At 37.2% G+C, this 27,908-nt stretch overlaps 1 protein-coding gene across 15 annotated transcripts in view; it reads left to right on the forward strand.

The window, feature by feature from the left end:
- DCLK2 (doublecortin like kinase 2) overlaps window positions 1–27,908 on the forward strand; it is a 245,108-nt gene that overhangs the window by 12,478 nt on the left and 204,722 nt on the right. For all 15 annotated transcript variants that reach the window (XM_072773583.1, XM_072773586.1, XM_072773590.1 and 12 more), the window contains exon 2: window positions 10,801–11,135. In XM_072773583.1, the coding sequence (XP_072629684.1) occupies window positions 10,801–11,135 (335 nt within the window). The remainder of the gene's footprint in view (window positions 1–10,800; window positions 11,136–27,908) is intronic.

Below are 27,908 nucleotides of genomic sequence, written 5' to 3' on the forward strand. Positions count from 1 at the left end.
TTATTTTTTTAAAGATTTTATTTATTTGAGGGAGAGAGAGCATGAGCACGAAGAGCGGCAGGCAGAGGGGCAGAGGTAGAAGTGGGGTCCCCGTTGAGCTGGGTGTCCAATGTGGGGCTTGATCCCAGGACCCTGGAATCATGCATGACTTGAGCCTAAGGCAGATGCTTAACAGCTGGGTCACCCAGGCACTCTCATCTTTCCATTTTTATGTTACTATATTTAAATATGCGTGTGTGAGGAGGGAAACTTCTCTAAGCTTGAAGAGCCCTTGCACCTTAGGCTTGTATCATAAAGTTCAGTGCTTGCTTCCACTTCAAGTTATGCATCATCTTAATGTCCATATTTTGTATAATTGATTTCCTGCCATGAATGTCAAAAGTTTGTAATTATAGACTAATTAGTGGGGTTAGGCGGTTAATGTATTTTAACAGAAGTAGATGAGATACTCTAAAGGTAGGCTAGCCAAACATACTGTTGTTCAGTTCCAACAGCATAAGATGAATGTAACTATTTGTAATTTCTAACAGCAAATTGGCATTTAAGTGTTGAGGAATTACTGTGAGTTAGCTAATAAAAATAGTGTATGTATATATACAAATATATTCTTATATATAAGTACACACATGCCTATTCCCTTTATTGAAAGACACATTACATTTATTGAACTAAAAAAACGCCCTGTCCGCTTAAAACTAATACAACACTGTATGCTAATTATACTTGAATATTTATTTATTTATTTATTTAGATTTTGTTTATTTATTCATGAGACACACACACACACACACACACACACACAGAGGCAGAGACACAGGCAGAGGCAGAAGCAGGCTCCATGCAGAGAGCCCGATGTGGGACTCGATCCCTGGTCTCCAGGACCACAACCTGGGCTCAAGGCGGTGCTAAACTGCTGAGCCACCCGGGCTGCCCTATACTTGAATTTAAAAAAAATAAGTGTGTACTCTGGACTCTTGAAGCCTTGATGATCTGAAACGAATTAAAAAGATTGGTAGATACTAGGCAGCCTTCATATCCTGCTTTTTTCCCCATATATCCCTTAGGTTGCCTTTTGGTGGGCTGGCATAACCTAAGAATGTCTCAAATCATGCTTGACATCTTTCAGGAGCCTGACCCTGAGCCTCCCAGGGTCATTCTGTGTAAACAAACAACTATACTGTGCAAATGTTTTACCTAGAAGTAAGGCAATGAGATCTCCATGAGAGATGGAAGTTTGCATTTTCTTTTCTTTTCTTTTTTCTTTTCTTTCTCTCTCTTTTCTTTTCTTTTTTTTTTTTTTAAGATTTTATTTATTCATGAGAGAGAGAGGCAGAGACACAGGCAGAGGGAGAAGCAGTCTCCTTGCAGGGAGCTGGACAAGGGACTGGATCCCAGGACTCCAGGATCACACCAGGGCTGACGGCAGGTGCTAAACTGCTGAGCCACCCAGGGATCCCCAGAAGTTTGCATTTTCATCATTACCTTGGCAAACATGTTTTGAATACCTGTTATATACCAGGTATTGTGCTAGAGTATGAAAAAGATAAAGTCAGTTTTTTCAAATCTAGGTTTGAAATTAGAATTAGAATTAGAATTAGAATTAGAAATTAGAATCTAGCTTCTAATCTAGGTTGTGGTTTGTAATGAGAGGTTGTTTTCAGAGTAACTTGTGAAATTAAAAACCCTTACATGTTCTGGTCCCATCTTCCAGTGATTCAGTTGAGCTGTAGTAAGGGCTGAGCATCTGTATTTATACAGCAAAATCACCTGATTAAAGAAATTCTCAGGACGCCTGGGTGGCTCAGCAGTTGAGTATCTGCCTTTGGCTCAGAGTGTGATCCTGGGGTCCTTGGATTGAGTCCCGTATTGGGTTCCCTGCATGGAGCCTGCTTCTCCCTCTGCCTGTGTCTCTGCCTCCCTCTGTGTCTCTTACGGATAAATAAATAAAATCTTAAAAAAAAAAATTCTCCATCAAGAACCATTGGAAGAGGGGTGCCTGAGTGGCTCGTTAGTTAAGCATCTGCCTTTGGCTCAGGTCATGATTCTGGGGTCCTAGGATGGAGCCCCACATTGGGCTCCTTGCTCAGTGGAGGGCCTGCTTCTCCTTCTGCCCCTCACCCCACTCAAGTGCATGCTCGCTCTCTCTCAAATAAATAAATAAATAAATATTTAAAGAACCATTGGAAGAGAGAGAGAATAAATGATTATGAGAAATTGATACATTGTAAGCTTGGGGTATAAGAAGAATGCAATTAAAATTTTTTTATTTTAAAATTATGAAGATTCATATACATATATAGCCCAGTGAGTTACAAAGTGAAGACCTTTGTGACCAGCCATGTCAAGAAGCAGTGTTGCCAGAATCCGAGAACTTCTTCCTGTGTCCCTTCCTGGTTACAGTTCTTCCCAAGATAACAGAGGCTTGACTCTTGCTTTTATCTATATTTTTATCACCAATGAAGGCATCCCTGATATTTTTTTTTTTTTAGAAGAGAATTTTTTTTTTGAAAGATTTTATTTATTTATTCATGAGAGGCACAGAGAGACAGAGACACAGGCAAAGGGAGAAACAGGCTCCATGCAGGGAGCCTGATGTGGGACTTGATCCCGGGACTCCAGGATCAGGCCCTAGGCCAAAGGCAGGCACTAAACTGCTGAGCCACCCAGGGATCTCTGGCATCCCTGATTGATACAGTTAGTTTTTCCTGTTTTGAACTCTAGAGAAATTGAATCTCACTACCTATAGTCTTTTGTCATCCTTTCCCACTATTATTTGTAAAATTCATCCAAGTTGTTGCTTACAGCTCTTGTTTGGTCATTTTCATTACTGTATAAGTAGTACATATGACCACACCACAATCTCTGTATCTGTTTTCCTATTGTTGGACTTGTGGATTGATTTTTCATGTTTGACTGTTGAGCAATGCTTTCGCAAACACACACTACTGTCCATGTGCATGAGTTTTTCCAGGATATTTTCCTGGGGTGGATTCCTGGGTCCTATGATGTGTATGTTGTAAACTTAATATTAGATAATGTTTTTCTAGGGGATTAAGCCTGTTTTTCCTAGGCGATTGAACCAATTAAAAACCCCTGCAGCAGTAATATGCAAAAGTTTCTATTGCTTTACTTCCTTGCCAAGAGTGATTAATCATGATTGGTCAGTTAAAGAGAGACAAGATGAGGGCAGCCCAGGTGGCTCAGCAGTTTAGCACCACCTTCAGCCCAGCCCTGATTCTGGAGACCCAGGATCGAGTCCGAATTGGGCTCCCTGCATGGAGCCTGCTTCTCCCTCTGCCTGTGTCTCTGCCCACCTCCTCCCGCCTCTGTCCTTCATGAGTAAATAAATAAAATCTTAAAAAAAAAAAAAAAGAGACAAGATGGGAGGAGGAGGAAGGTTATTTCAGACATACAAGAAGCAATGAGAACAAGAGGGTATGATGAGTTTGGAAGGAAATTGCAAATATACTTGTATGACACTAAGTTAGGAACCTGTGGGAAAGTGGTGGGAATGAGAGTGGAAGTGTGTGATGTGCTGAGGAGTTTGGTCTTTATTCTAAAAGCAATGAAGCGGGCAAAAGACATCAAATCTACAATTTCTAAAAATTTGCTGTGACAGCTATGTGGAGGATGAGGAGGTGAGGCCCCAAAGGGAGTTTAACTACTCTAATCCAAGGAGAAATGAAAGAACGCAAAGTCAAAGAGGATAGATTCCAGAGGTGCTTAGACTGAGGTCAACAGCTTTGCCAGTTCTGTTGAATGTAGGGAAGGGAGAAGGGAGGCAGGAGTCTTTTTTTTTTTTTTTTTTAAGATTTTATTTATTTATTCATAGACACAGAGGCAGAGACACAGGGAGAGGGAGAGGGAGAAGGAGGCTCATGCAGGGAGCCCGATGTGGGATTCGATCCCAGGTCTCCAGGATCACACCCCAGGCTGCAGGCGGCGCCAAACCGCTGCGCCAAACAGCTGCGCCACTGGGGCTGCCCGGGAAGCAGGAGTCTTGACTTTTGTTTAGGCAATGATTTCATTCAGTAAGTTGGGGAATTCAGGAAGAGGAGAGTTTGAGGCCAAGGTAGCAATAATGGGGAGTAAAGTTAGTTTTAGACAGTAGCATGTGGGATATCCATAGATAATCTAGTATAGATGCTCAGTAAGTGGCTTGAAGTCAAGAGAAAAGAGTAGGCTGGAAATGTCCTCAGGATAAAGGTGGTATTTGAAGCCATGGGGTTGAATTCAACTGCCTACAGAGTGTCTAAGGAGTATGAAGTAGATGGGTGGGAGAAGAGGACCCTGAAAAAGCATACCAGGAAGGAGCAACTAGAGAAGTAAGAGGTATAAACCAAAAGAAATCAGATTGTGGAAGCTGAGGGAAAAAGGATTTGCAAGAGAAAATCATGACTAGTGTCCAGTGTCCTCAGAAGACACCCAGTGATTTTTGGAAGATGTGCTTTGCATTTGGCAGTTAGGAAAGACCTGTTCAGGGGTCAGGGTGTTCCAGCCAGGGGAATGCAGAGAGCAAAAGTGATGCCACAGTGGCCTAAGAGCAAACAGGGGGTGAAGAAATGAGGAAAAAATAGATGAGGAGAGCTTTTTAACTCAGCAGTGAATGGAAGCCAAAAGCACATTAGGTAGAGTGGGATGAGGAATGAAGAGAGGGAGGATCTGTGTGTGTTCAAGGTGGGAGGTATTTGTATCTAATCCTGTAGTGAGGGCTACCTAGTTCAATGGAGGAGAGAAGAAGAATGTCTCTGAAACTGCAGCATGAGGACACAGAAACATGTAGAGGGACTCAACATCCGATAGGAGGTGGCTATCCTATTGCTGAAAAGGGAGACAAGGTGGAAAAATTTGGCACAGTCTGAAAAACATTTGTAGGGATGAAGGTTTTCAGAGACAAGACATTGAGGAGTTCCTAGCATTTAATATTCTCTTGTCTCTTAAAGAAAAGGCATATTCTTGGGTTGAGGAAGGATGAACGTTAATGGTTAATATGCAGTTTGTATTACACCATTGTAGAACTTAATTTGACCACCTGCTAACTATGAAGTGTCTCTGAACAAATGCCAGTGCTAAGAAGCCATAGCTCTGCCATTGTAGAATCTTAAAGGAAATTCAAAGATTTCCTATTCTGTTGTGTATGAAAACAGTTAAGTTTTATAATTATGTAATGCTTCTACCTATCTTCTTTCTCTAGTAAAGCAAATTTTCTTTGTATATAGTATTCATGTGATCATAATTTCCAAAATGATTTCCCCCTAAACTCCTGTGGTCAAAGAACTGTTAAGTCAAAGAACTGTTCATGGGAAGAAGGAAAGACAATGAGTGTTTTGTGTGTATCTTAGTTTCCTTTAGTCAGAGACCATCAAGCATATACCTATAGTTGAACCAGTTGAGTTTATTACTCATTGCAGCAAAGAGAATGGACATTGTATGATACCATAGGGGATCTCAGTAAGCTGGTGTTAGACTTATCATAGAATTTGGGCTTTGGTTGGATAATTTCAGGAAGGGTCTGGGGGAAGCAAGGACTTGCTCTGTATTGGGTGCTGTTAAGGAAGGACAATTCTTTGAGCATTTCATTAAATCTTACAAGAGCACAGAGTAGATTGAGGAAAAAGCTGTAATTGAAAAAAAAAGTGGCAGTCACTCATTGAGTGCAAGAGAGGGATATCTGGTATTTAGTGGACTGTACAGTGAACTTGTTTTTGTGTCACTTTACCATAGTCTCAGAGTGACTTTATTTGATACAGATATTCTATGGGATTATATCCCAGAGAAGAACACAGGTCAGTCTGAGCATCAGAGCAGCTTATGATAATATTGAGATCTAGCTGTTAATGTCAGATCAATTCTGGACTAAAGAGACAGTTTTATTTTTCGTATTTATGTGTGTATTATATCTGTATGTGCATGTTTATATATTAGTTTAACTCTAATTTATAAATGAGATGCTTATCTTTTCCTTTCTTGGGTGAATATAGTTTGTATTGGCAAAAATCCATTTATTTATTTATTTATTTATTTATTTATTTATTTATTTTTTATTTTTAAACACTTCTTTTTTTAAATTTTTATTTATTTATTCATGAGAGAGGGAGGCAGAGGGAGAAGCAGGCTCCATGCCGGGAGCCTGACGTGGGACTTGATCCCAGGACTCCAGGATCGCACCCTGGAGCAAAGGCAGGCGCCAAACCGCTGAGCCACCCAGGGATCCCTGGCAAAAATCCTTTTAAAAATCCTTTCAGGATGTAGTATTTTACAAGTATATAAAATTCATTACTTTAGAATGAAGAATTCATTACTTTAGAATTACTTTCAGCTGTATCAATAGCATAAAATGCGCTGCTGTTTGTTATGTTATTGGGGAATGAGCAGAAAACACAAGATTCTTGCATTGATCCAAGTAGGCAGTGGGTGGTGGTGAGAGCTCAGAGGGTGGACGTTTTGAGAAATATTTAGAAAATAGAATGGACAGAGCTTGATTTCAAAATGTAGTATATAGGGAAGCCAGAAGAGTGAAGGATGATGCCTAAGGTTTCTAGCTGAGTAAGTTTCAGGGAAGTAATGTTCCTACCAGGATGGGAAGGAAGGAGGAAGTGACAAGTTGGTGGGGGGGTAACATATCTCTATAGTAGCAAGAATCTGGTTGAAGGGTGGCTGATTGGTTCTAATCAATCTTACAGGTGCTTAGCACCTAACAATAATAATTTGCTGTTTTGTTAACAGCAAGAGCTATAACTACCCACAGAACCAAAATCTTAAATTGTTTTGTCAACATGTTCTCTCCTAATAGGCAAATCTATGTAATTGACAAAATTACCATCAGGAGATTGTTTGATCAGGGTGGGGACATCACAAAGGAAGCTAGCCTGGGTATCTTGGTTGCTGTGGTTACCAAGGTATGACCTCTCTATTGCAGGGCTTTATGTGCCCAGTATATGGAAACACAGGTGTGACCTCAAAACTGTGTCTTGAACCATTGTGCTGAAATGTGGTATGCCAAGGATGCCAACATGGGTATCTGCTGGTTCAAAACTTTACATATTATAGAACTGATGTAGGAGTTTTTAATAGAAACAGTATGAAGGGAGGAGGAGAGAGAAGGAATTAAATGTATCTGTAACTACATATAAACAAATTAAAAGACAGACATCCCTTTTTTTATAATAAATTTATTTTTTATTGGTGTTCAATTTGCCAACATACAGAATAACACCCAGTGCTCATCCCGTCAAGTGCCCCCCTCAGTGCCCGTCACCCATTCACCCCCACCCCCCGCCCTCCTCCCCTTCCACCACCCCTAGTTGTTTCCCAGAGTTAGGAGTCTTTATGTTCTGTCTCCCTTTCTGATATTTCCCACACATTTCTTCTCCCTTCCCTTATATTCCCTTTCACTATTTTTTGTATTCCCCAAATGAATGAGACCATATAATGTTTGTCCTTCTCTGATTGACTTACTTCACTCAGCATAATACCCTCCAGTTCCATCCACGTTGAAACAAATGGTGGGTATTTGTCGTTTCTAATGGCTGAGGAATATTCCATTGTATACATAGACCACAGCTTCTTTGTCCCTTTATCTTTCGATGGACACCAAGGCTCCTTCCACAGTTTGGCTATTGTGGACATTGCTGCTAGAAACATCGGGGTGCAGGTGTCCCGGCGTTTCACTGCATCTGTATCTTTGGGGTAAATCCCCAACAGTGCAATTGCTGGGTTGTAGGGCAGGTCTATTTTTATCTCTTTGAGGAACCTCCACACAGTTTCCCAGAGTGGCTGCACCAGTTCACATTCCCACCAACAGTGTAAAAGGGTTCCCTTTTCTCTGCATCCTCTCCAACATTTGTGGTTTCCTGCCTTGTTAATTTTCCCCATTCTCACTGGTATGAGGTGGGATCTCATTGTGGTTTTGATTTGTATTTCCCTGATGGCAAGTGATGCAGAACATTTTCTCATGTGCATGTTGGCCATGTCTATGTCTTCCTCTGTGAGATTTCTCTTCATGTCTTTTGCCCATTTCATGATTGGATTGTTTGTTTCTTTGCTGTTGAGTTTAAGAAGTTCTTTATAGATCTTGGAAAGTAGCCCTTTATCTGATATGTCATTTGCAAATATCTTCTCCCATTCTGTAGGTTGTCTTTGAGTTTTGTTGACTGTATCCTTTGCTGTGCAAAAGCTTCTTATCTTGATGAAGTCCCAATAGTTCATTTTTGCTTTTGTTTCTTTTGCCTTCGTGGATGTATCTTGCAAGACGTTACTGTGGCCGAGTTCAAAAAGGGTGTTGCCTGTGTTCTCCGCTAGAATTTTGATGGAGTCTTGTCTCACATTTAGATCTTTCATCCATTTTGAGTTTATCTTTGTGTATGGTGAAGGAGAGTGGTCTAGTTTCATTCTTCTGCATGTGGATGTCCAATTTTCCCAGCACCATTTATTGAAGAGACTGTCTTTCTTCCAGTGGATAGTCTTTCCTCCTTTATCGAATATTAGTTGACCATAAAGTTCAGGGTCCACTTCTGGGTTCTCTATTCTGTTCCATTGATCTATGTGTCTGTTTTTGTGTCAGTACCACACTGTCTTGATGACCACAGCTTTGTAGTACAACCTGAAATCTGGCATTGTGATGCCCCCAGATATGGTTTTCTTTTTTAAAATTCCCCTGGCTATTCGGGGTCTTTTCTGATTCCACACAAATCTTAAAATAATTTGTTCTAACTCTCTGAAGAAAGTCCATGGTATTTTGATAGGGATTGCATTAAACGTGTAAATTGCCCAAAAGACAGACATCCTTTACCTATTTTCATTCTGATGTCCTGAACCAGTATAAAGAAGCAAAATACAGATGAATTTAAAAGGCAGCTCATCTCGTTGATATGTCAACTGTGCAGGGTTGATCAAGGAAATCTGACATACTAAATTTCCTCTTGTTTTGTTTCTTTTTAGCACTGTGTTTTCCCTTTATATTGAGAAAAGGCTTTTCCTCAGCTGACAGCTCCCTGCCCTTAAAAAAAAAATTTACTGTCTTTTACTGAAATTTCCTTTTCCTTCTTCCATCTTAATATTTTGAATCAGAACATGTAATTAAATTTTATTTAGAGCTTTGCAACATGAGTCTTGTGTTCTCTATAAAATTAAAGCAAAATCACAAGTGTTTATTTTTGCTCTTTATAAATGCATGTGATGTATAGTGCTATTTTATTAAATTCATATGTATTTGAAATTACATGCCATTTTCCCAGATGATTACACTGTGAAAAGTCATTTTAGATAAACCTACCGAGATGGAAAATCTCTATCTAAATGGCGATGGTTGTGCTAGCTTTCAGATTAGTGGTGTGGAAGCAGCAGTAGAACCTGTGACTGGTTCCCCAGTTTTCTTGGACAGTGGCATAATTTTGCCTTTAAATAGAAGGCATTACTCCTCTTTTTAGGCCCTTCTTATATGCCTGATCTGTTACTGAATTGTTCATGTGCCTTTGGGAGTCTCTAAGTTCTCCATTCATCAGGATTTTAAGAACATCCTGATAATAGTTAAATATGATATTTATATTAATTTTTCCTCAGGAATTGCCTTTTACTGTTTTTGGTTATTTTCGTTTTAAGCATGAACCGCACTTAAGGCTTGTATCATATAATTATTCTATTAAGTGCGAGACTGTTATACTGAATATGTGAAAAAGTACCTGATTCTTTTTGAGTTAGAAGGTATCTTAGAGAAAATCTTAGAGTGTAATCCTCTTGCTTTGTGTGCCAAACAGGTGAGGATAAAAGAATTGGGTGACTTCTGAGTTTCCTGAAAGAAAAATTATGATTTTTAAACATATAATTATGAATTATGATTTTCAACATATAATTATAAAAATCATTATTTTTCCAACTATAATTTTGGAACTTAAAAGTAATGAACATTGAGTTAGTAAACCAATGGATAAATAGTATAGTTTTAGTGTTTTACTCAATAAAAATTAAGCAGAAGGCAGCATGAATAATGAACACATTTTTATTTTGTTAAAAGATTATTTATTTTATTTTTTTTAAAGATTTATTTATTTATTCATGAGAGAGAGAGAGAGAGAGAGGGGTAGAGATACAGGCAGAGGGAGAAGCAGGCTCCACACCGGGAGCCCGACGTGGGACTCGATCCCGGGACTCCAGGATCACGCCCTGGGCCAAAGGCAGGCGCGAAACCGCTGAGCCACCCAGGGATCCCTCTTTCTTCAATGATACTACGACTAAATATATTTTAGGCAGCTATGTGAAGATGGAGCCATCATTCTTCAATTAGGACTGAAATTTGTAGTTGAAAGGAGAAAAATGGTTTTATTTCTTTCTATGGATATATTATTATATATATATATTATTTTGTGATATAATTATTTCTTGTAGAATGAGATTTTTTTTTTAAAGTTACGTTAGTGAATGGTTTGGGGATTAGGAAGTACTCTAGAATTCAGCTGATTCAACAGCTTCAAGTCATAGACAATGATAATAGGAACCAAAGTGCAGAGGAATTATACAGGGTGATGTATTTGATCAGAGTAAAGCCCAAGTCTTTCTTGTCTTATTTGTCTAGTGCTTTCATTCTGTAATGTGTGTTATTCCCTCTCTCAAAACCAATCCAGATGTTTAAATAGAAAGGGAAGGTAGTATGCAGAATGCCAAGGAAAAGGATGTGAATCCCCCTTTCAGTGAACCTGTTAAGTTTAGGAGTTCACTTAATGGGTCTCCAGCCTTTGTTCTTAAGATACAGTGCTTCTGTGGTGGGGATAATCATTCTAATAAAACTGATTTTTTGCTTTTTAGGTGAGAGTTACGTGTGTGCATCAAATGAACCATTTCGTAAAGTTGATTACACCAAAAATATTAACCCGAACTGGTCTGTGAACATCAAGGGTGGGACAACTCGAGCCTTGGCTGCTCCCTCCTCCGTGAAGAGTGAAGTGAAAGAAAGTAAAGATTTCATCAAACCCAAATTAGTGACTGTGATTCGAAGTGGAGTGAAGCCTAGAAAAGCTGTGCGGATCCTTCTAAATAAGAAGACTGCTCATTCCTTTGAACAGGTCTTGACAGATATCACCGAAGCCATTAAACTAGATTCAGGGGTGGTCAAGAGGCTCTGCACACTGGACGGAAAGCAGGTAAGACGTTTACTAGCCCCCAGCTCTCCATCTTACTTTTAAACTGTCCCCGTGTCATGGTGATTGCATACTTGACAGTAAGAGTTTTGTAGTCTCTAGAAATTATTCTAGCACTCCTATTTGAGAGGGGTGTGTGTGTGTGTGTGTGTGTGTGTATTAGCTTTTATCATGAAAAATGTAAGTGGCTTACCTATGTCTTTGCTCAAATATCTCAAAAGTGTGGAGAAGTCTGTACTTCTTATGGTCACTGAAAGGGAAATGTAAACAACTTTTTTTTTTAGTTTGTATTTAAATAATTCCAGTTAACATACGGCATGGTATTAGTTTCCACTGTACAGTATAGCGATTCAGCACTTCTATACAATACCCGGTGTTCATTACAAGTGCCCTCCTTAATCCACATCCCCTGTCCCCACCCACCTCCCCTCTGGTAACCACCAGTTTGTTCTCTGTTGTTGAGAGTCCGTTTCTTGGTTTGCCTCTCTCTCTCTTTTATTTTCTGTTCCTTATTTGTTTCTTAAATTTCTTTTTTTTTTAATTTTTATTTATTTATGATAGTCACACACACAGAGAGGCAGAGACACAGGCAGAGGGAGAAGCAGGCTCCATGCACCGGGAACCCGACATGGGATTCGATCCCGGGTCTCCAGGATTGTGCCCTGGGCCAAAGGCAAGCGCCAAACTGCTGCGCCACCCAGGGATCCCGTTTCTTAAATTTCTATATGAGTGAAATCATATGGCATTTTGTCTTTCTCTGGCTTATTTTGCTTAGCATAATACTCTCTAGCTCCAACCATGTTGTTCCAAATGGCAAGATTTCATTTTTTTTCATGGCTGAGTAATATTTTATTGTACATATATACCACAAGTATATACCACAATGGACACTTGGGCTCTTGCCATAATTTGGCTATCGTTGACAGTGCCGCTATAACTATCTGAGTGCACGTATCCCTTTGAATTAGTATCTTTGTATTCTTTGGGTAAATACCTCTAGTGTAATTGCTGGATCATATGGTAGTTCAAATTTTAACTTTTTGAATGACTTCCGTGCATTTTCCAGAATGGCTGCACCATTTTGCAGTCCTGCCAACAGTGTAAGAGGGTTCCTTTTAATCCACATCCTTGCCAACACTGCTGTTTCTTGTGTTTTTTATTTTAACCATTCTGACAGGTGTGAGATGGTATCTTACTGTAGTTTTGATTTGTATTTCCCTGATGAAGACTGATGTTGAGCATCTTTTCATGTGTCTGTTGGCCATCTGTATATCTTCTTTTGAAAAATATCTATTCATGTCTTTTGCCCATTTTTTAATTGGATTACTTATTTTTTGGATGTCAGGGAAATGTAGACTTCGAGGGAAAAGTGTAACTTCAAGAGGCTTCCTATATTAAATGAGAGGTTCTCTGTTTAAGAATAAGAACACCTATTGACTAGTAGAGTGATTATGGGTTTGGTAAATCACAGGAGTCAAAATTAAAGATATTTAACATTTTTAGAAAAGCCTTTCCTCCCCACCTACATGTGATATGGAAAATGCATTTCAAAAAAGTACTTTCATAGGGATCCCTGGGTGGCGCAGCAGTTTAGCGCCTGCCTTTGGCCCAGGGTGCGATCCTGGAGACCCAGGATCGAGTCCCACGTCGGGTTCCTGGTGCATGGAGCCTGCTTCTCCCTCTGCCTGTGTCTCTGCCTCTCTCTCTCTCTCTCTCTCTGTGATGACTATCATAAATAAATAAAAATTTTAAAAAATTAAAAAAAAAAAACCAAAAAAAACAAAAAAGTACTTTCATAAGAATGTCTGTGTGAATTTCATAGGGCACAGTGGGGAGCTATTTAATCAGGATTTCTTTTCTGTTTTTTTTGTTTTGTTTTTTTTTTTGTTTTTTTAAGAGAGAGATAGTGCACGTGTGTGTGGAGGGGGGTGGAGAAGAGGGAGAGGGAGAGAGAATTCCAAGTAGGCTCCACACCCAGCACACAGCCCGAAATGGGGTTCAGCGTCACAACCCCTGAGATCATGACCTGAACTGAAATCAAGAGTCTGACACTTAACCAACTGAAACACCCAGATGCCCCGTTAATCAACATTTCTGAAAAATATACACAAATTACATAGGAAAAAGCAAGCCAAATTATGGTAATAACATACTAGGAAATGTAATGGGCTAATAAGAAAAATTGGGCAAATTTCAAGAATGCACGAATATTGAGTTTTGCCACAATTAGATTATCATTTCTAAAGAGAAACACGTAGCTTCTGAAGTGTATTTTTTCCTAATTTCATTAAATTGTTTGTATTCACACTGTGTTAAACATTATAGTTTCCAGCATTCAATTTGTTTCTTCATCCCATTTTGTTTTCTCCCTATAACACACTTAATTTATTCTGAAGTGTTCAGCTGGTATGGTGCTAAGAATGAAACACTGGAGCAGTGCCTTCTGGAAAAACACAAAGTAGTTTTCTAATTTCCTAACACCAGATCTAGTTAGTCGATTGCCTCCTGAAACATAAACAAAATTAAAAAAAAATAGGTTCTAAAAATTCCAGTAGAGTAAGGTTATAATGACTTTTCTGATTAATTAAATAGACTATTGGAAAGCATGACACTTCATAGCAGTCTGCCCAAGATAGGTTTCACAGGATGAATGGAAATAGACGCTTTAAAAAGTGAGTTAATAGCACAGCACGACACAAAACAACTTAAGATTCATTCTGCAAGTAAATGAAAATGAATTAGAATAAAAGATTTGGTTAAGTCAAATAACTAATTCTTGGTTGACACAGGAAGACAGGAAATATAGAGACAAACATTTAAGACACTTAACAAAAAGAAAAATGGAAATCATAAATATGCCAAATTCAAAAACCTGAATGTCATATGAACAGTAAATGCAGATGAGATTTTAAAAATTGAGACTCTGACTTAGAAATCTCTAAATGAATATTATTCAGGGAAAATGGAAGTGAAATGCAGAAGTTGAACATCTAATTGAAATGGGTAATCATTGAAATTTTAATAATTATCCAAAAAAAAGTATCTTCAGAAAGACTCCAGACTAGAAATATCAATATGTAAAAATGTTAACTAAAGCACAAGCAACCCCAAATAAACCACATATTAAAGAAGACTACATTGCTAAGAGTAGGACTTAATGACAGGAACTAAAGAAAGAAACATCTTTATACATGAGATCTAGAGAATAAAGCATAATGGTACATGGAATCCCAGAAATGCTACAGAGACATTTGATAAAATACAAAATTGACATTCAGTTAAAGATTCTGTAACAAATGGAAGGTGAGTTCTCTAATACACTTCTAAAAAATACTATCTGAAACAAAAAGCCTATGTATTTGGTGTAAACAAATACATACACCACTGGAAGTATTTCTATGACTGTCTCGTTTCTATGGGATAATCGTCTGGCAGCACCACTATTCAACGTTCTTCTATATATTCTCCTTAATTTTAATTTATAGTTTAATTTCAATTTCAATAAGAATCTAAATGAGATTTTTTGGGGGTGGAGGGAAGAATAACCTAAGTGATTTCAAAAGCTAATCTGGAAAAAGAGGCAGGAAAATTTTGGAAATAATGATTAATGGGCTCTTACGCTACCAGATATTAAATCATCATCCTTATACCATAGCAAAAATAAATTCCAGGTGTTTTGAAAATATAGATGTCAAAAAAAAAAGAAAATATAGATGTCAAATGAAACAAAAGAACTAAAAGAAAATATGTCAATAGGTTGAAATGGGAAAGGATTTTTCTAAGCATAAAAATTGTGGAAAATCACAAGGGGAAGGTTGACTGGACAACGTAAAATATAAAAACTTCTAGATGTCATAAGCAAGGTTTATATCTTTTATATTGAGTTATAGTAGTTTATTTTATTTTATTTTATTTTTTTAAAAAAATTTATTGGGCAGCCCCGGTGGTGCAGCAGTTTAGTGCCGCCTGCAGCCTGGGGTGTGATCCTGGAGACCCCGGGATCGAGTCCCACGTCGGGCTCTCTGCATGGAGCCTGCTTCTCCCTCTGCCTGTGTCTCTGCCTCTCCCTCTCTGTGTGCCTCTCATGAATGAATAAATAAAATCTTTAAAAAAATTATTTATATATTTATTCATGAGATTGCTAAACCGCTGAGCCACCTGGGCTGCCCTTAGAGTAGTTTAAAATGAAAAAAACAACATTGTAATGCAAGATGGGTAAAAAAGGACACAGACTACTTGAAAAGATTGAACATTTTTATACTTAGTATTTATAATTCTATCTCTAAAAAAATTAGAGCAATGGGATATTTTTGATATTTAAAATGGACAGGTTTTTAAAAATGTTTATTATTTGTGGATATGCAGTGAATTGGCATTTTCAAAGAATGATGGAAGTATGCATTTCATAATCTTTATGGAAAGCAATTTGTTTTGTGCAATTATACAAATGTTCTTGCTATTTGAACTTGTAAATTAAGTTCTAGGAATTTATCCAAAATAACCTGAAATGTAAATATAATTATGCATAGGAATTTTCATTTCAGCAATAAGAGCAAAAGATTGAAAACAATTTAAAATCCCTAATATAGACAACAACTAATTGATATTACTGTAGAATATAGTCATGGCCATTGAAAATTATGTTTGGAGGATATGTAAAGACCTGGGAAAATGTTGAGTGGAAAGAAAAAAAAAACTGTAGTATGTTTTCAATTTTGTGTTAAGAAAGAAAAGTAGAGGGAATTTTTTTTAAACTAATTTAGAAGGAAACACAATTATAGTTGTCATCAGAAATCAGAAGTTTGCTGTTCTGATTTCCACTACTTTTTCATGTCTGCTTAGAAGCAAAAAAAAATCAAGCACCAAGATGGAAAACAAGACTGATTTCAATCAGTTGTAAAAATTAAAGCATTATGAGTTAATCCTTAAAATTTTAGCATGTTGGCTATAAAATGTTACAAGAATTACTTTTATCACTATTTATGTCTTATAGAACTTACAACATTATTTCCAATGTGCAAAGCAAAGAGGTATCTTAAGACTTTTATTTAGTTTCCTAAAACGTTTATTTTATTTTTAAATATTTTATTATTCATGAGAGAGAGAGAGAGAGAGAGAGAGAGAGAGAGGCAGAGACACAGGCGGAGGGAGAAGCAGGCTCCATGCAGGGAGCCCGATGCAGGACTCAAACCTGGTACTCCAGGACCATGTCCCGAGCCAAAGGCAGACACTCAACCACTTAGCCACCCAGGAGTCCCTTCTTAAAACTTCTAAATAAAATATTTCTCTGGAAAAATTATGGATTTTACTTTTGATAGACACGCTTTGGATGTTGTATTTTTTTTAAATTTTTTATTTATTTATGATAGTCACACACACAGAGAGAGAGGCAGAGACATAGACAGAGGGAGAAGCAGGCTCCATGCACCAGGAGCCCGACGTGGGATTTGATCCCAGGTCTCCAGGATCACTCCCTGGGCCAAAGGCAGGCGCCAAGCCACTGCGCCACCCAGGGATCCCTGGATGTTGTATTTTCAGAGTGCCAGGTATCCTTAAATACTATAGTTTTCTTGGCATGCTGATAAAAAAACTGGAATTACTATTTAAACTTGAAGTCCAATTTTTGGTTGATATGTGTTACAACGAGAACATTTATTTATTTCTTGCTTTGAAATAGCCTAAGAAATTTGTCTTATGCTTAAGATTAATGCAAACCTTATTTCATAAAATGATCTTTTTTATGGGTATGTAAAACGATCTGTTCTTTGAAAATTTTCAATAAAAGGATAGCTTTGCTTAGGTGAAGAGAAAGGAATGAGAAAGGAACTAAGATCTGTTAAATAAGTTGTTCCTGCACAAAAGTTAGGGTGTCTTAACTTTTATGTTTTTTTTCTTGGTTACTTACTGCTCACATGTGTTGTTTTCATCCTGAATTAATCTGATCTTTAACACAGTAGAGATTTAACAATTTATAGGCAGTTCATCATGAACGGTCACTGATCTCATCCTGACACCTATCCTAGAGTCTTTAAGGGGCCCTGGTGATCTTTTATGGGCTTGAAAGCTTTCCTGATTAAAATATCATTTGCCAGTAGCAATACTGTTGTTAAAACAATGTCCCTTGAACTTCTCTTCCATCAGAATGGATGATCACATCTTCCTAGAAGTATGGACTTCATTCACCAGGTCTGACTTAATTAGTACAACTGACTCATGCATTTTTTATCTCTTTATAAAATCACTTCAACTAAAATAATGTTTTAGGGTTTTGTTTTGTTTTTTTAAGATTTTACTTATTTATGGGAGATAGACAGAGAGACACAGGCAGAGACACAAGCAGGCTCCATGCAGGGAGCCTGACATGGGACTCTCTCCCAGGTCTCCAGGATCCCACCCCGGGCTGAAGGCGGCGCTAAACCGCTGAGCCACTGGGGCTGCCCATGTTTTAGGGTTTTATCCATGTTAACTTTTGTGTTTTCTTTAGTGTAGAGCAGAAGTTCTCAACTGGCTATAATTTCACCTCCAGGAGACATTTAGCAGTGTCTGGAATCTTTTTTTTTTTTTTTAATTTTTATTATTGAAGTACAGTTGACATACAATGTTATATTAGTTTCAGGTGTACAGCTTAGTGATTTGACAGTTCTATACATGACACAGTACTCACCACAATAAAGTGGTTACCATCTGTCGCCCATACCGTGGAGTCTTTTTTTGATGCCATCACTGGGGATGGGGATTCCGCTGGCATGTAGCAGGTAGAGGCCAGGAATGCTGCTATGTATCCTCCAGTGCACAGAATAGACACAGTGTAATTCTTTGGAGACCAAAAGGTCCATAGAGCTAAGTTTCAGAAATTGTGTTGTCAAATAAATGAAATGATTCAAAAAGAAATACTTGTTTGAATGTTTTTGTTACCACTTAGGCCACATGCTAAACTTTATTTCAAAACTTATAGATGTTCTCCTAGCCTGTCTGTCTACTTCTTACTTAGGAAGGCAGGTGTGTCAGCGTGTCATGGTTTATAGTTTTTGTTGTCCTGGATTTCAATCCATTTGCCTTTGTTGTATGACGCTAACATAAAGCTAAGTAGTACAGCTTTACAGGGGATTAAATAAAGATATCCCAAGTGGTTTTTACATGTATTTAAAGAGAAGTGTAAGAAATCGTGATTTAATATTGTGGAGTTTTAACTATTTAATACTTTAAAAATATGTTAAATTTTAACTAATACTTAAAAGTATGTTAAGATTATCAGTTTTTAAAAAATACAACTTATGTGCTTATAGATAAAATGACTAGAGAAAAAGATCTGTAAATAGAAGTCATGACTGTTCTCTTCAGTAGTTTTCTTAACTTGCAATTAATTTAGATTAAATGTTTTTCTTTTTAAATAAAATCTTGAGGGCAGCCCAGGTGGCTCAGCGGTTTAGCACCGCCTTCAGCCCAGGGCATGATCCTGGAGACCCGGGATCGAATCCCACGTCGGGCTCCCTGCATAGAGCCTGCTTCTCCCTCTGCCTGTGTCTCTGCCTCTCTCTCTCTCTCTCTCATGAATAATAAATAAAATCTATTAAAATAAATAAATAAATAAAATCTTGAGTTTTTAAATTAAAGGAATTGGATAGGAGAATGAAGTTTACTTTTAAAATTGTTTGAAAGAGTTACATTCTTATAATAAACTGCAGCAGGGGGAGTTCTTTAAAACCGTCTTTATTCTGTTAAGAGAATAAGAGGTCCAAATATAGCTTTTGTCCACATGTGTAAAAAATTCTAGCTTTTAGCTTTCCCAGAAACAGCAGAGCTTTAACATAAAAGAAACATATTTAGTAGAATTTTGGAACAAGTTGATTCTTGTCATGGGCAGAGGCAAAACAGACTCAGAAATTGCTTGCAGTTGATTCTTGGGGATAAAATACTTCCAGACTTTGGGACCACTGCCAATCTTTGGATACCCACATGCAGTGGGATCCTCCTTGGGGATCATGGAAACCTCTTGAGTGCCTTCGTCTTATCAGTGTTTATGAAGGTTTCCATCTTCACTTTTTAAAAAGTTTAGTTATTTTATGAGTGCTGTAATATGAATAACAACTTATTTTTGTACTTTCTTTGGCATCACAGTTTCTAGTGAGGATTCATTTTTTTGTAATGACCTGACCATTCTTATTTAAAGCAATCTCTTCTCAAACGTTGCTCCATAAAAATCAAATAATTGATATCTACTTTAAAATTTTTTTTTATGCTTCATTTGATCCTGATACAGTTTTTCCTTGAAGTAGATGGAGGACAGTTTGGTTTTAATTCTCACACTGCGCCCAATGCATACATTTTGTTTTTGTGGATAATAGAGATCCAGGTGACTGTCTTTTGTCTTATTAGATACATTCATACTTCTAAAGTGTGGGGAGTCCTGCTCTGTCTCAAGCAATGGAAAATTTATCCCAATCAGGAATCAAAATGAGAGTAACTAGAGTGGGATTTTCAGCACTTCAGAAAGTTCAGGTATATAGAAAGGGAGAAAACATTCATTTGTTCTCTGATTCCTGATCTAAGCAGATTTTAAGTGTATATGTTAAAATGACATCACTGCAAACTCTTTGGTTTCTTTATTTATCCTTTGATGTCTAAACTGGAGTAATGTGTGGATCATAAAATTGTGTTAAATTCATTTCATATGAATACAACAATTCATAGTTGTATTTTGCAGTGACTATAATAATTGATTATTAAAAATACATTTTGTTACATATGTATTTTACAATGCTTAGAATAATACCTAACAGCTTAATTAGCTTACTAGATAAAAGATAATAGCTTACTACGTCAGGTATTAGTGCTTTATATTCGTCTTTTCTGCTAATCCTCACAACAACCTTGAGAGTTAGGCATTATAATTCCCATTTTACATTGGAGAAATTAAAATAGAAATAAAGTAACCTATTATTTAAAATCTCACAGCTGGTGGTGGAGCTGGAATATACACTTCACAGCTTTGCTGGAAGCCTTCTGCGGTCAGGCTCTGTGAAAGGCTTTAGTGATAAAGATGAGGGATAAGATAGCTAATAAGCTAATCAGGTTATTTCAGATTTTTTTTTAATAGGTTTTAGAATGACGCACTTTTACCTGGGGCTTATCTACAATTTCTGTAATTATACATCGTGTGTCAAAATTCTTTGAGTAGGATTTGAAAAAATGAAAAAATAGGTTAAGGATTAATTACATGCTTGACAAAAAGATGACTTCTAGAATTATTTCATAGATTTAATTTTTGAAACTTTTTAATAAGATTTTATTCATTTATTCGTGAGAGACACACACAGAGAGAGAGAGAGAGAGAAGCAGGCTCCATGCAGGGAGCTCGACGTGGGACTCGATCTCGGGTCTCCAGGATCACACCCTGGGCCGAAGGCAGGCGCTAAACTGCTGAGCCACCCAGGGATCCCCCAGATTTTAATTTTTTCAGTTAAAGAATATGACTGCTGAACTGTAGAAAATATACGAAAAGTAAATGCAGAATCCTTCCATTTTAACACTTTTTAATTGAGTATTCTTATCCATATTTTTTATGCCTGTTTTTTTTTTTTTTTAAGATTTTATTTATTCATGAGAGAGACACACACACAGAGGGGTAGAGACACAGGCAGAGGGAGAAGCAGGCTCCATGCAGGGAGCCCGACGTGGGACTTGATCCCTGGTCTCCAGGATCACGCCCTGGGCTAAAGGCCGCGCTAAACCGCTGAGCCACCTGGGTTGCCCTGCTGAGCCACCCAGGTTGCCCTGTTTTTTTTTTTTTTTTTTTTTTAAGAGAAAATTACTCAAGTAAAATCAGTACATTTCTATGGGAAAATCTGCATGTTGAGGAGGAAAAAAAAATTTCCCTCTATTTTAATATTTTTAAAAAGATTTTATTTATTTATTCATGAGAAACACACAGAAGCAGAGACACAGGCAGAGGGAGAAGCAGGCTCCATGCAGGGAGCCCGATGTAGGACTCGATCCCGGGACTCCAGGATCACGCCCTGGGCCAAAGGCAGACGCCAAACCGCTGAGCCACCCAGGGATCCTCCCTCTATTTTAATATTCTTCTGGCTGACCTAAGAATTAAGTTGACATGGGGCAAATTAACAGGAGAAAATCATGTTTAATTTTGTACATACAGGGAATCCACCTAGTCATGAGATTTCAGGATGGACCTAGAGGATATAATGCTAAATGAAGCAAGTCAGGAAACATAAATACCATATGATTTCACTTATATATGGAATTTAAGAAGCAAAACAAACAAACAAAAAAAAACCAGACTCTTAAATACAGAGAATAAACCTGATGATTGCCAGAGGGGAGGTGGTTGAGGGGAGGTATACAATAGGTAAAGAGGGCCAAGAAAACACTTATCTTGATGAGTACTAAGTAATGTATAGAATTGTTGAATCACTCTTGTACACCTGAAACTAATATAACACTGTATGTTAATTACACTTAAATTTAAAAAAATTAGCTCCCCTCCCTGCCCCTCCCCAGTGATCTGGGGTGATATAGGTGAGAATTATAGTTTTTTTCCAGGATGTTACTGCTAGTGGGATGGATAAGTGAGTCTGCTGGGATGTTAGAAATGCATGCTCTATAGCTTGATCTGAGTAGATTTTATAGAGGGATACACAAATGGAAATGCTTATCAAGTTGTTTGCTTAATATTTGTGTACTTTACTGTATGTAATTTATACCTTAATTTTCAAAAGGGAGAAAAGAGGGAAAAAAATGTGAGATTCCAAAACCAGGCAACATGAGGTATACATGTCATTCTAGACCAAGGAGAAAGGGAATGGGAGTCCCAAGCTTCAAAGAGAAGCAAGGAAATTCGCAGGAAGACAGGAAAGATTAATTGCTGAGTAAACAAATGTCTCCTGAGCCATCCAGAAACAGTGGTACGTAGAGAGGACTTTGGATAAACAGGCCTTGATAGGCTCTATCCTGTCTACTACCTAGTTCATATCATATTATAGTTATTTGGCGGGGGGGATAACTCCTGTTCTGGAGCATGTCCTATACCTAAATTTTTTTAGGCAGCTGGGGGAAAATCAAAGTTTCTTTTGAGTCTTTTGGGCCTTGATTATTTTCATCTTGAAATAATCTGCAGGCCAAAGGTGTACATTTTTGGATGATCCATTTTTCAATTCCTCTACAAACAATTAAAAGAAGTGCAAAGACTGAACATTTCTTTTCACATCTGCCCTTAGTCCCAAACCTCATTCTATTTCCTAAACAGAACAACTAATATCAATTTTGTTAATGCAATTTAAATATACATATACACATAGTTTTTTACATAACATGATTTTTATGTGTGGTCGTGTTTCCTTTTTTCATTTATTAATCATACTCTTACATAATCTTCATATTTCATAAATGACTGTTCCAATAGCTAGACACACCATAATATATTTCACCTATTGTTAGGCATTTGAGTTATTTTCAGTTTCTCATTCTTTTATCCTCTGATCATCTTGCTGTTTAAAGATTTAACATGTTTTGGATCGTTTCCTTTCCTTGGCGTAGATTCCTAGAGGTAGGTTACTGGAAGAGACTCCAGTATTTTCGAATTTGAGAGAGTATCAGAGCTGTAGACAAAAAGTTGTCCTAGTTGGCAATGCCACTGGCCTGTGCTGCAGTATTTCTGTAGCTGGGAGAGCCTTATAAAAAGACAAGACATGATAGCCAGGCCCAATGCACATACTTAATTTGTTGCATGGAAAAATGCACATTTTATGAAATTCCTATTTACAAATTGAAGCCCATTTACCATCTCCACCTTTGTTACTTTCGGTTCTAGAAAGTAGTGTAACAAGAAAAGCCAACTGATCTGTGTATAAGTTTTATATTAGAGGCAAATGCTGACCAACTAGTCTTGAAAATGTTAAGCTTAGTAGGGGGAAAATTTTCTTTTTAAGCTAATAACCCACATTTTGGTATGCTGTTGTCTTAATCTTGAACTGAAGGATCTATCACTTCATTGAATGTTTACTTTATAACCTTTGCCGAGATGTCAAAAATCTCATGCGTAGATTTCTGGTATTTAGTGAATTCACATAATTCTTTGCTTTGTGATATTTTGACTCAAAATTAAGTCAAGATTACTTGAAATCAATGATTTTTAAAGTTAATCATTGCCTTTTTGTGGGTCATAGATAACTTTTGGATTTGTTTTTGTTTTTGTATGCCAAATTTGAATGTGTGAATGTGTGCCAAATTTCTACCAATATTTACAAGTTGATTAGATTTCATGAAAGGGTCATTCATCATGCCTTGTGGTAAAAACAAGGACAGGTGCAGAGTCAGTATAGTATTTCAGAATATGCAGCTGATTTAGGAAATTAATTAGTCCAGCTTGCTAATTTTATAGATGAGAAATCTTTGGGAGAACATGTTAGCTTTTGAGAACCAATTAGAGTCTTTGGTTCTTCTCTTCCAAATGATGCCTGCCTCAAAATTTTGTATGTGATCAGTTTATTTGCAGATCGCAGAGCAGTTTATGAACCTCACTTTGGCCTGTCTTACGCTGTTCCTTTACTTGATGGGAGTTCTTATTTTCAGCCTGATTAGTCATTGATTTTTCTAGAGAGCAAAAGTTAAACTTGACCATGGTCATCTGTATTCTAAAGGTGATGCCTCATAGAAGAAGAATTAATTGAATCTAAACTAAGAGTTGCTTCATGGAGAAAAATAGTGCTAGAGTCTGTATTTGCTTTTTCAGTAACCCCGTGCAATTTTCTGGATTTAAAAATTAACCTCTAGCAATTTTTTTATATAAGGAGGAACACTTCAAACAGTAAGACTAGCTTTCATGAATATTCTCTTTATGTATTTTTAGAATATTTTAATTGTAGTGTGATGCAGCTGCCAGACTCATAGCACAAAGTGTTGGAAGCTCTGTAGTCATTAGAGGTTCGCCTCCACAAAAGTTTAATTTTCTCAGCCTGAGGACTGTTGCAATGAAGCAATGCTTACCCAGAAAGAGCATTCTCCTTTTCTTTATGCATTTCAGACTCTTCCTAAGACTTGAAATAATAGAAGTTTTATTTAAAATTTTCTTTGTTTTGTAATGGTTTTATGGCAAGCTTCTCTAAATGTGAGCATGAAGACATTTGATTATATTTGAAAATATTGTTCTTTGTTTGCCCACATGCAAAGTCATTAAAATGCCATATAAAATATGGCTTATGGAAGATATTTAAATATCTGTGTATGGGTACTTATTGAAACTGACATTATGTTACATGGTTGTGTTTCTGAAGGATTAAGTTTATTAAACACCTAGTCCGTAGTATCACTTATGTCCTATATGTTTAGTGGTAAAATATAGTTGACACATGCCATTGTGAAATGGAAATTATAAAGACAGTTTTTCCTTTTTATAAAAAGCAAAAGTTGTATACATGGAAACTCCTGAAAGTCTCATTAAGGCAGCTTAATCTAGATTTTAACATTTTCACTTAATACAGTAGCCCAGATTTTTATGTGTAGATAAAAGATAAAAGTCAAAAATTTTCTAGAAGTTTTAAAATATGTTTTCACTGCCAGAGGATTCCTGCCCAGGCCACACTAGTCAATGTCTTAATCACTTCTTCAGCTTCTAGGATTTAAGAAGGGTTGCGATCAGTGTGATTGTGCCCTGAGGAGCTGATTATATGCACTGGAATCAAAAAATGAAAACTGAAATTTGATTTAAATATATTCATTTCCTATGATAGACAATCACATTGTAATATTGAATGACACAAAGTTTACATTTATGCACCAAGGACTGTCATTATTATAGATTTTTTTAAAAAATATTTTATTTATTTATTCATAGAGACAGAGAGAGAGAGAGGCAGAGACACAGGCAGAGGGAGAAGCAGGCTCCATACAGAGAGCCCGACGTGGGACTCGATCCTGGGTCTCCAGGATCACACCCTGGGCTGATGGTGGCGCTAAACCGCTGAGCCACCGGGGCTGCCCTATTATAGATTTTTAATGATGCGAAAGACACCAACCAGCCTTTAGTGCCAAAAACTATGGCAGACTCTTTACACATGTCATTTAATTCTTGCAGTCACCTTGGGATAGGCATACTCTGCAAGGAATATTACAGAGCATATCCAAAGAACTTCTGTCCTTTGGCGTCAGACATCTTGGATATGGTAGTATACTTATGCTATGAAAGCTGCCTTTGCTCTAGACATTTTTCTGTTTACTCTCAGGCTGGTTTTCAAGATTCAAAGCAACATTAATTACTTTATAATTATTTTTAATTGTAACATGATTATTTACTTTAGTCTTTAGACTTAGCTCTGAATAGCTTCCTAGACCTTTTCCAAAACTTCTCTTCACTTTCAAATGATTAAGAGGTTACTTATTTTCATCTATGGGTTATACTCTTTACTATCATTTATTTTGTAACTCAAGGTATCCTGGATTTGGTCAATGGAACCTTTTGCAAGCTAGATCCTCTGTCTTTTTGACATATTTAAGGATACATAGGAAAGTATAGATTATAAGGAACCTTGTCAGGTTCATAGACTTCATGGCAAACAAAAATAATAGCAATTCTGTGTCTCAGTGACTGCTCAAGGTCGACTGTTCTCAAGTGTCTTCTAATACTGTCTATTCTAACGTGGTTTCTGTTCATTGCACATGATTCCCGGATTCTGCGCAATTCTGTTTTTGTCTCTGTTAGTATGTTTGCCATTAAAGCCCTAGAAACTAGGGCTTGAGGTATTTCCGAGTTGACTGGTTATTGTCCAACATAAGAGCACCATCATAGGCCGTTAGCCTCCCTTTTCTTCACCTATAGATGGCTGCTTTTAGGGAAACACATTTGTTTTGAACAGAGTTTCTGTGTTGAGTTGTATGATCCTGCAGCCTATGTATAGAGAACTTTGTTCTTTGTTCCTTTTTTTTTTTTTTTAAGATTTTAAGTAATTTCTATGCCCAATGTGGGGCTGAACTTACAACCCTTAAATCAAAAGTCACATACTCTACTGACTGAGCCAGTCGGGTGCCCTGGAGAAAGAGACTTTGTTCTTAAGGGGTTTGTGAATATTGAAGGTATTCTAGGGATTCAGTGACTGTCTGGTTCAGTGGTTCTTGACTAGAAGTCATTTTACCACCGAAGGGGTATTTGGAAATTGTTGGAGACATTTTTGGATGCTGTAACTGGAGTGGGGTAGGGTAAAATGTGTTACTAGTATCTAATGGGAAGAGGCCAGGGATGCTGCTAAATATCTTACAGTGCATAGGACATCCCTCCACAATAAAGAGTGAACTGGTCCAAAACATCAATAGTGCTGAGACTAAGAAGCAGTCACCTAATTTAATGGGTATAAGGAGGAATGATATGGGGGTATTGAGAGGGATGCCAGTGTTTTCGGAGTGGCCAGTGTAAGAGATATAGGTAGGTATATTTTATTGAATATACTTTTTTGAAATTGAAAAGGCAAGGGCAAGATTATGCGCAGCAGTCACTGTGTTTTTGAAGGATGGGAACCTCATCTATTGGGCTTTGGATTGGCATTGAAGAATTGTAAGAGATTCAGATTTGCATTTTATAAGGTTTACTTGGAGAGTTTGAAATGAGTTCAGAAAGATGATCAATCCTAAAGGATTCAGTGTCCCAGAATGTGGGAAGCTGTTTTAGATGATATTATTTCAAAGTTATAATATGTTTTACAGTTTCCTAAATGCTCATGGGAGGTGGTTCCTAAACTGAATTCCAGATAAGAAGCAGACATTCCTAAAGAAATTTAAGCAGTTTCAGAGAGTATAGATTCGGTTTTAGCAGGAAATGAGAGAGATAGTGCTGAGCGGGAAATGAGATAGAGAAAATGAGAGATAGTGTTTAGCCGGAAATGAGAGAGAGAGAGTAGAGTTTCTTACGTCCGTGGACAGAAGGTATTATTTGGTTGGAGATTATAGCGTATCTTCGCTGTGGCTCGGTAAAAGTGGATTTTAGTGCATTCGTTAATTTTCCTTGTGTTTTTATGCTGTCAAACTATTTCAGGTGTTTGTGGCAGGATGGATATCTGTATTGTTATTTAGAAGAAATGCTGAAATGTAGGTAACACTGCCTTTTCTTATTTACTGGAACTGTGACTGCTTTTTCCTTTTCTTTCACAACAGAGACCTGATATGATCTAGGTGATCTGTGACCATGAGGTAAATTTATATTTGAGAGAACCTGTTATTGCAATATGAAACTACTGCAATATTCTATTTCTGATGACACATTTGTTTGTGAATGACTTAAAAATATTGTCACTGTGACATTTAGGAAACTTGAATACAAGGTGCTTCTTGGTAACAAAAGAGAATACTTTTCCTTAAAATTATTACAGTGGTGTAGAAAACAAATGGTCCAGTGTTCATGAGTCAGTTATGATCTATTGGAATACTTTACAATTTTTAATAGCTTTAAAAAATGTAAGTGCTCCTGTGCTTTGGCTAATAAGATGTGTTATCAAAATTATATTGTTCAAATAACTTATTGGAGAACTATCCCTACTTTTATTTAAAAAATCAGTAGTGTTTTGCCATTCTGGAAAACAGTATGGAGGTTCCTCAAAGATTTACAAATAGAACTACCATATGACCCAACAATTGCATTATTAGGTATTTACCCAAAGGATACAAAAATACTGATTTGAAGGGATATATACACTGATGTTTATAGCAGCTTAATCAGCAATAGCCAAATTATGGAAAGAACCCAAATGTCTGTCCACTGACATATGGACAAAGAAA

The sequence above is a fragment of the Canis lupus genome, chromosome 13 (genome assembly GCF_048164855.1).
Source record: "Canis lupus baileyi chromosome 13, mCanLup2.hap1, whole genome shotgun sequence".
In the NCBI taxonomy this organism is placed as follows: domain Eukaryota; kingdom Metazoa; phylum Chordata; class Mammalia; order Carnivora; family Canidae; genus Canis; species Canis lupus.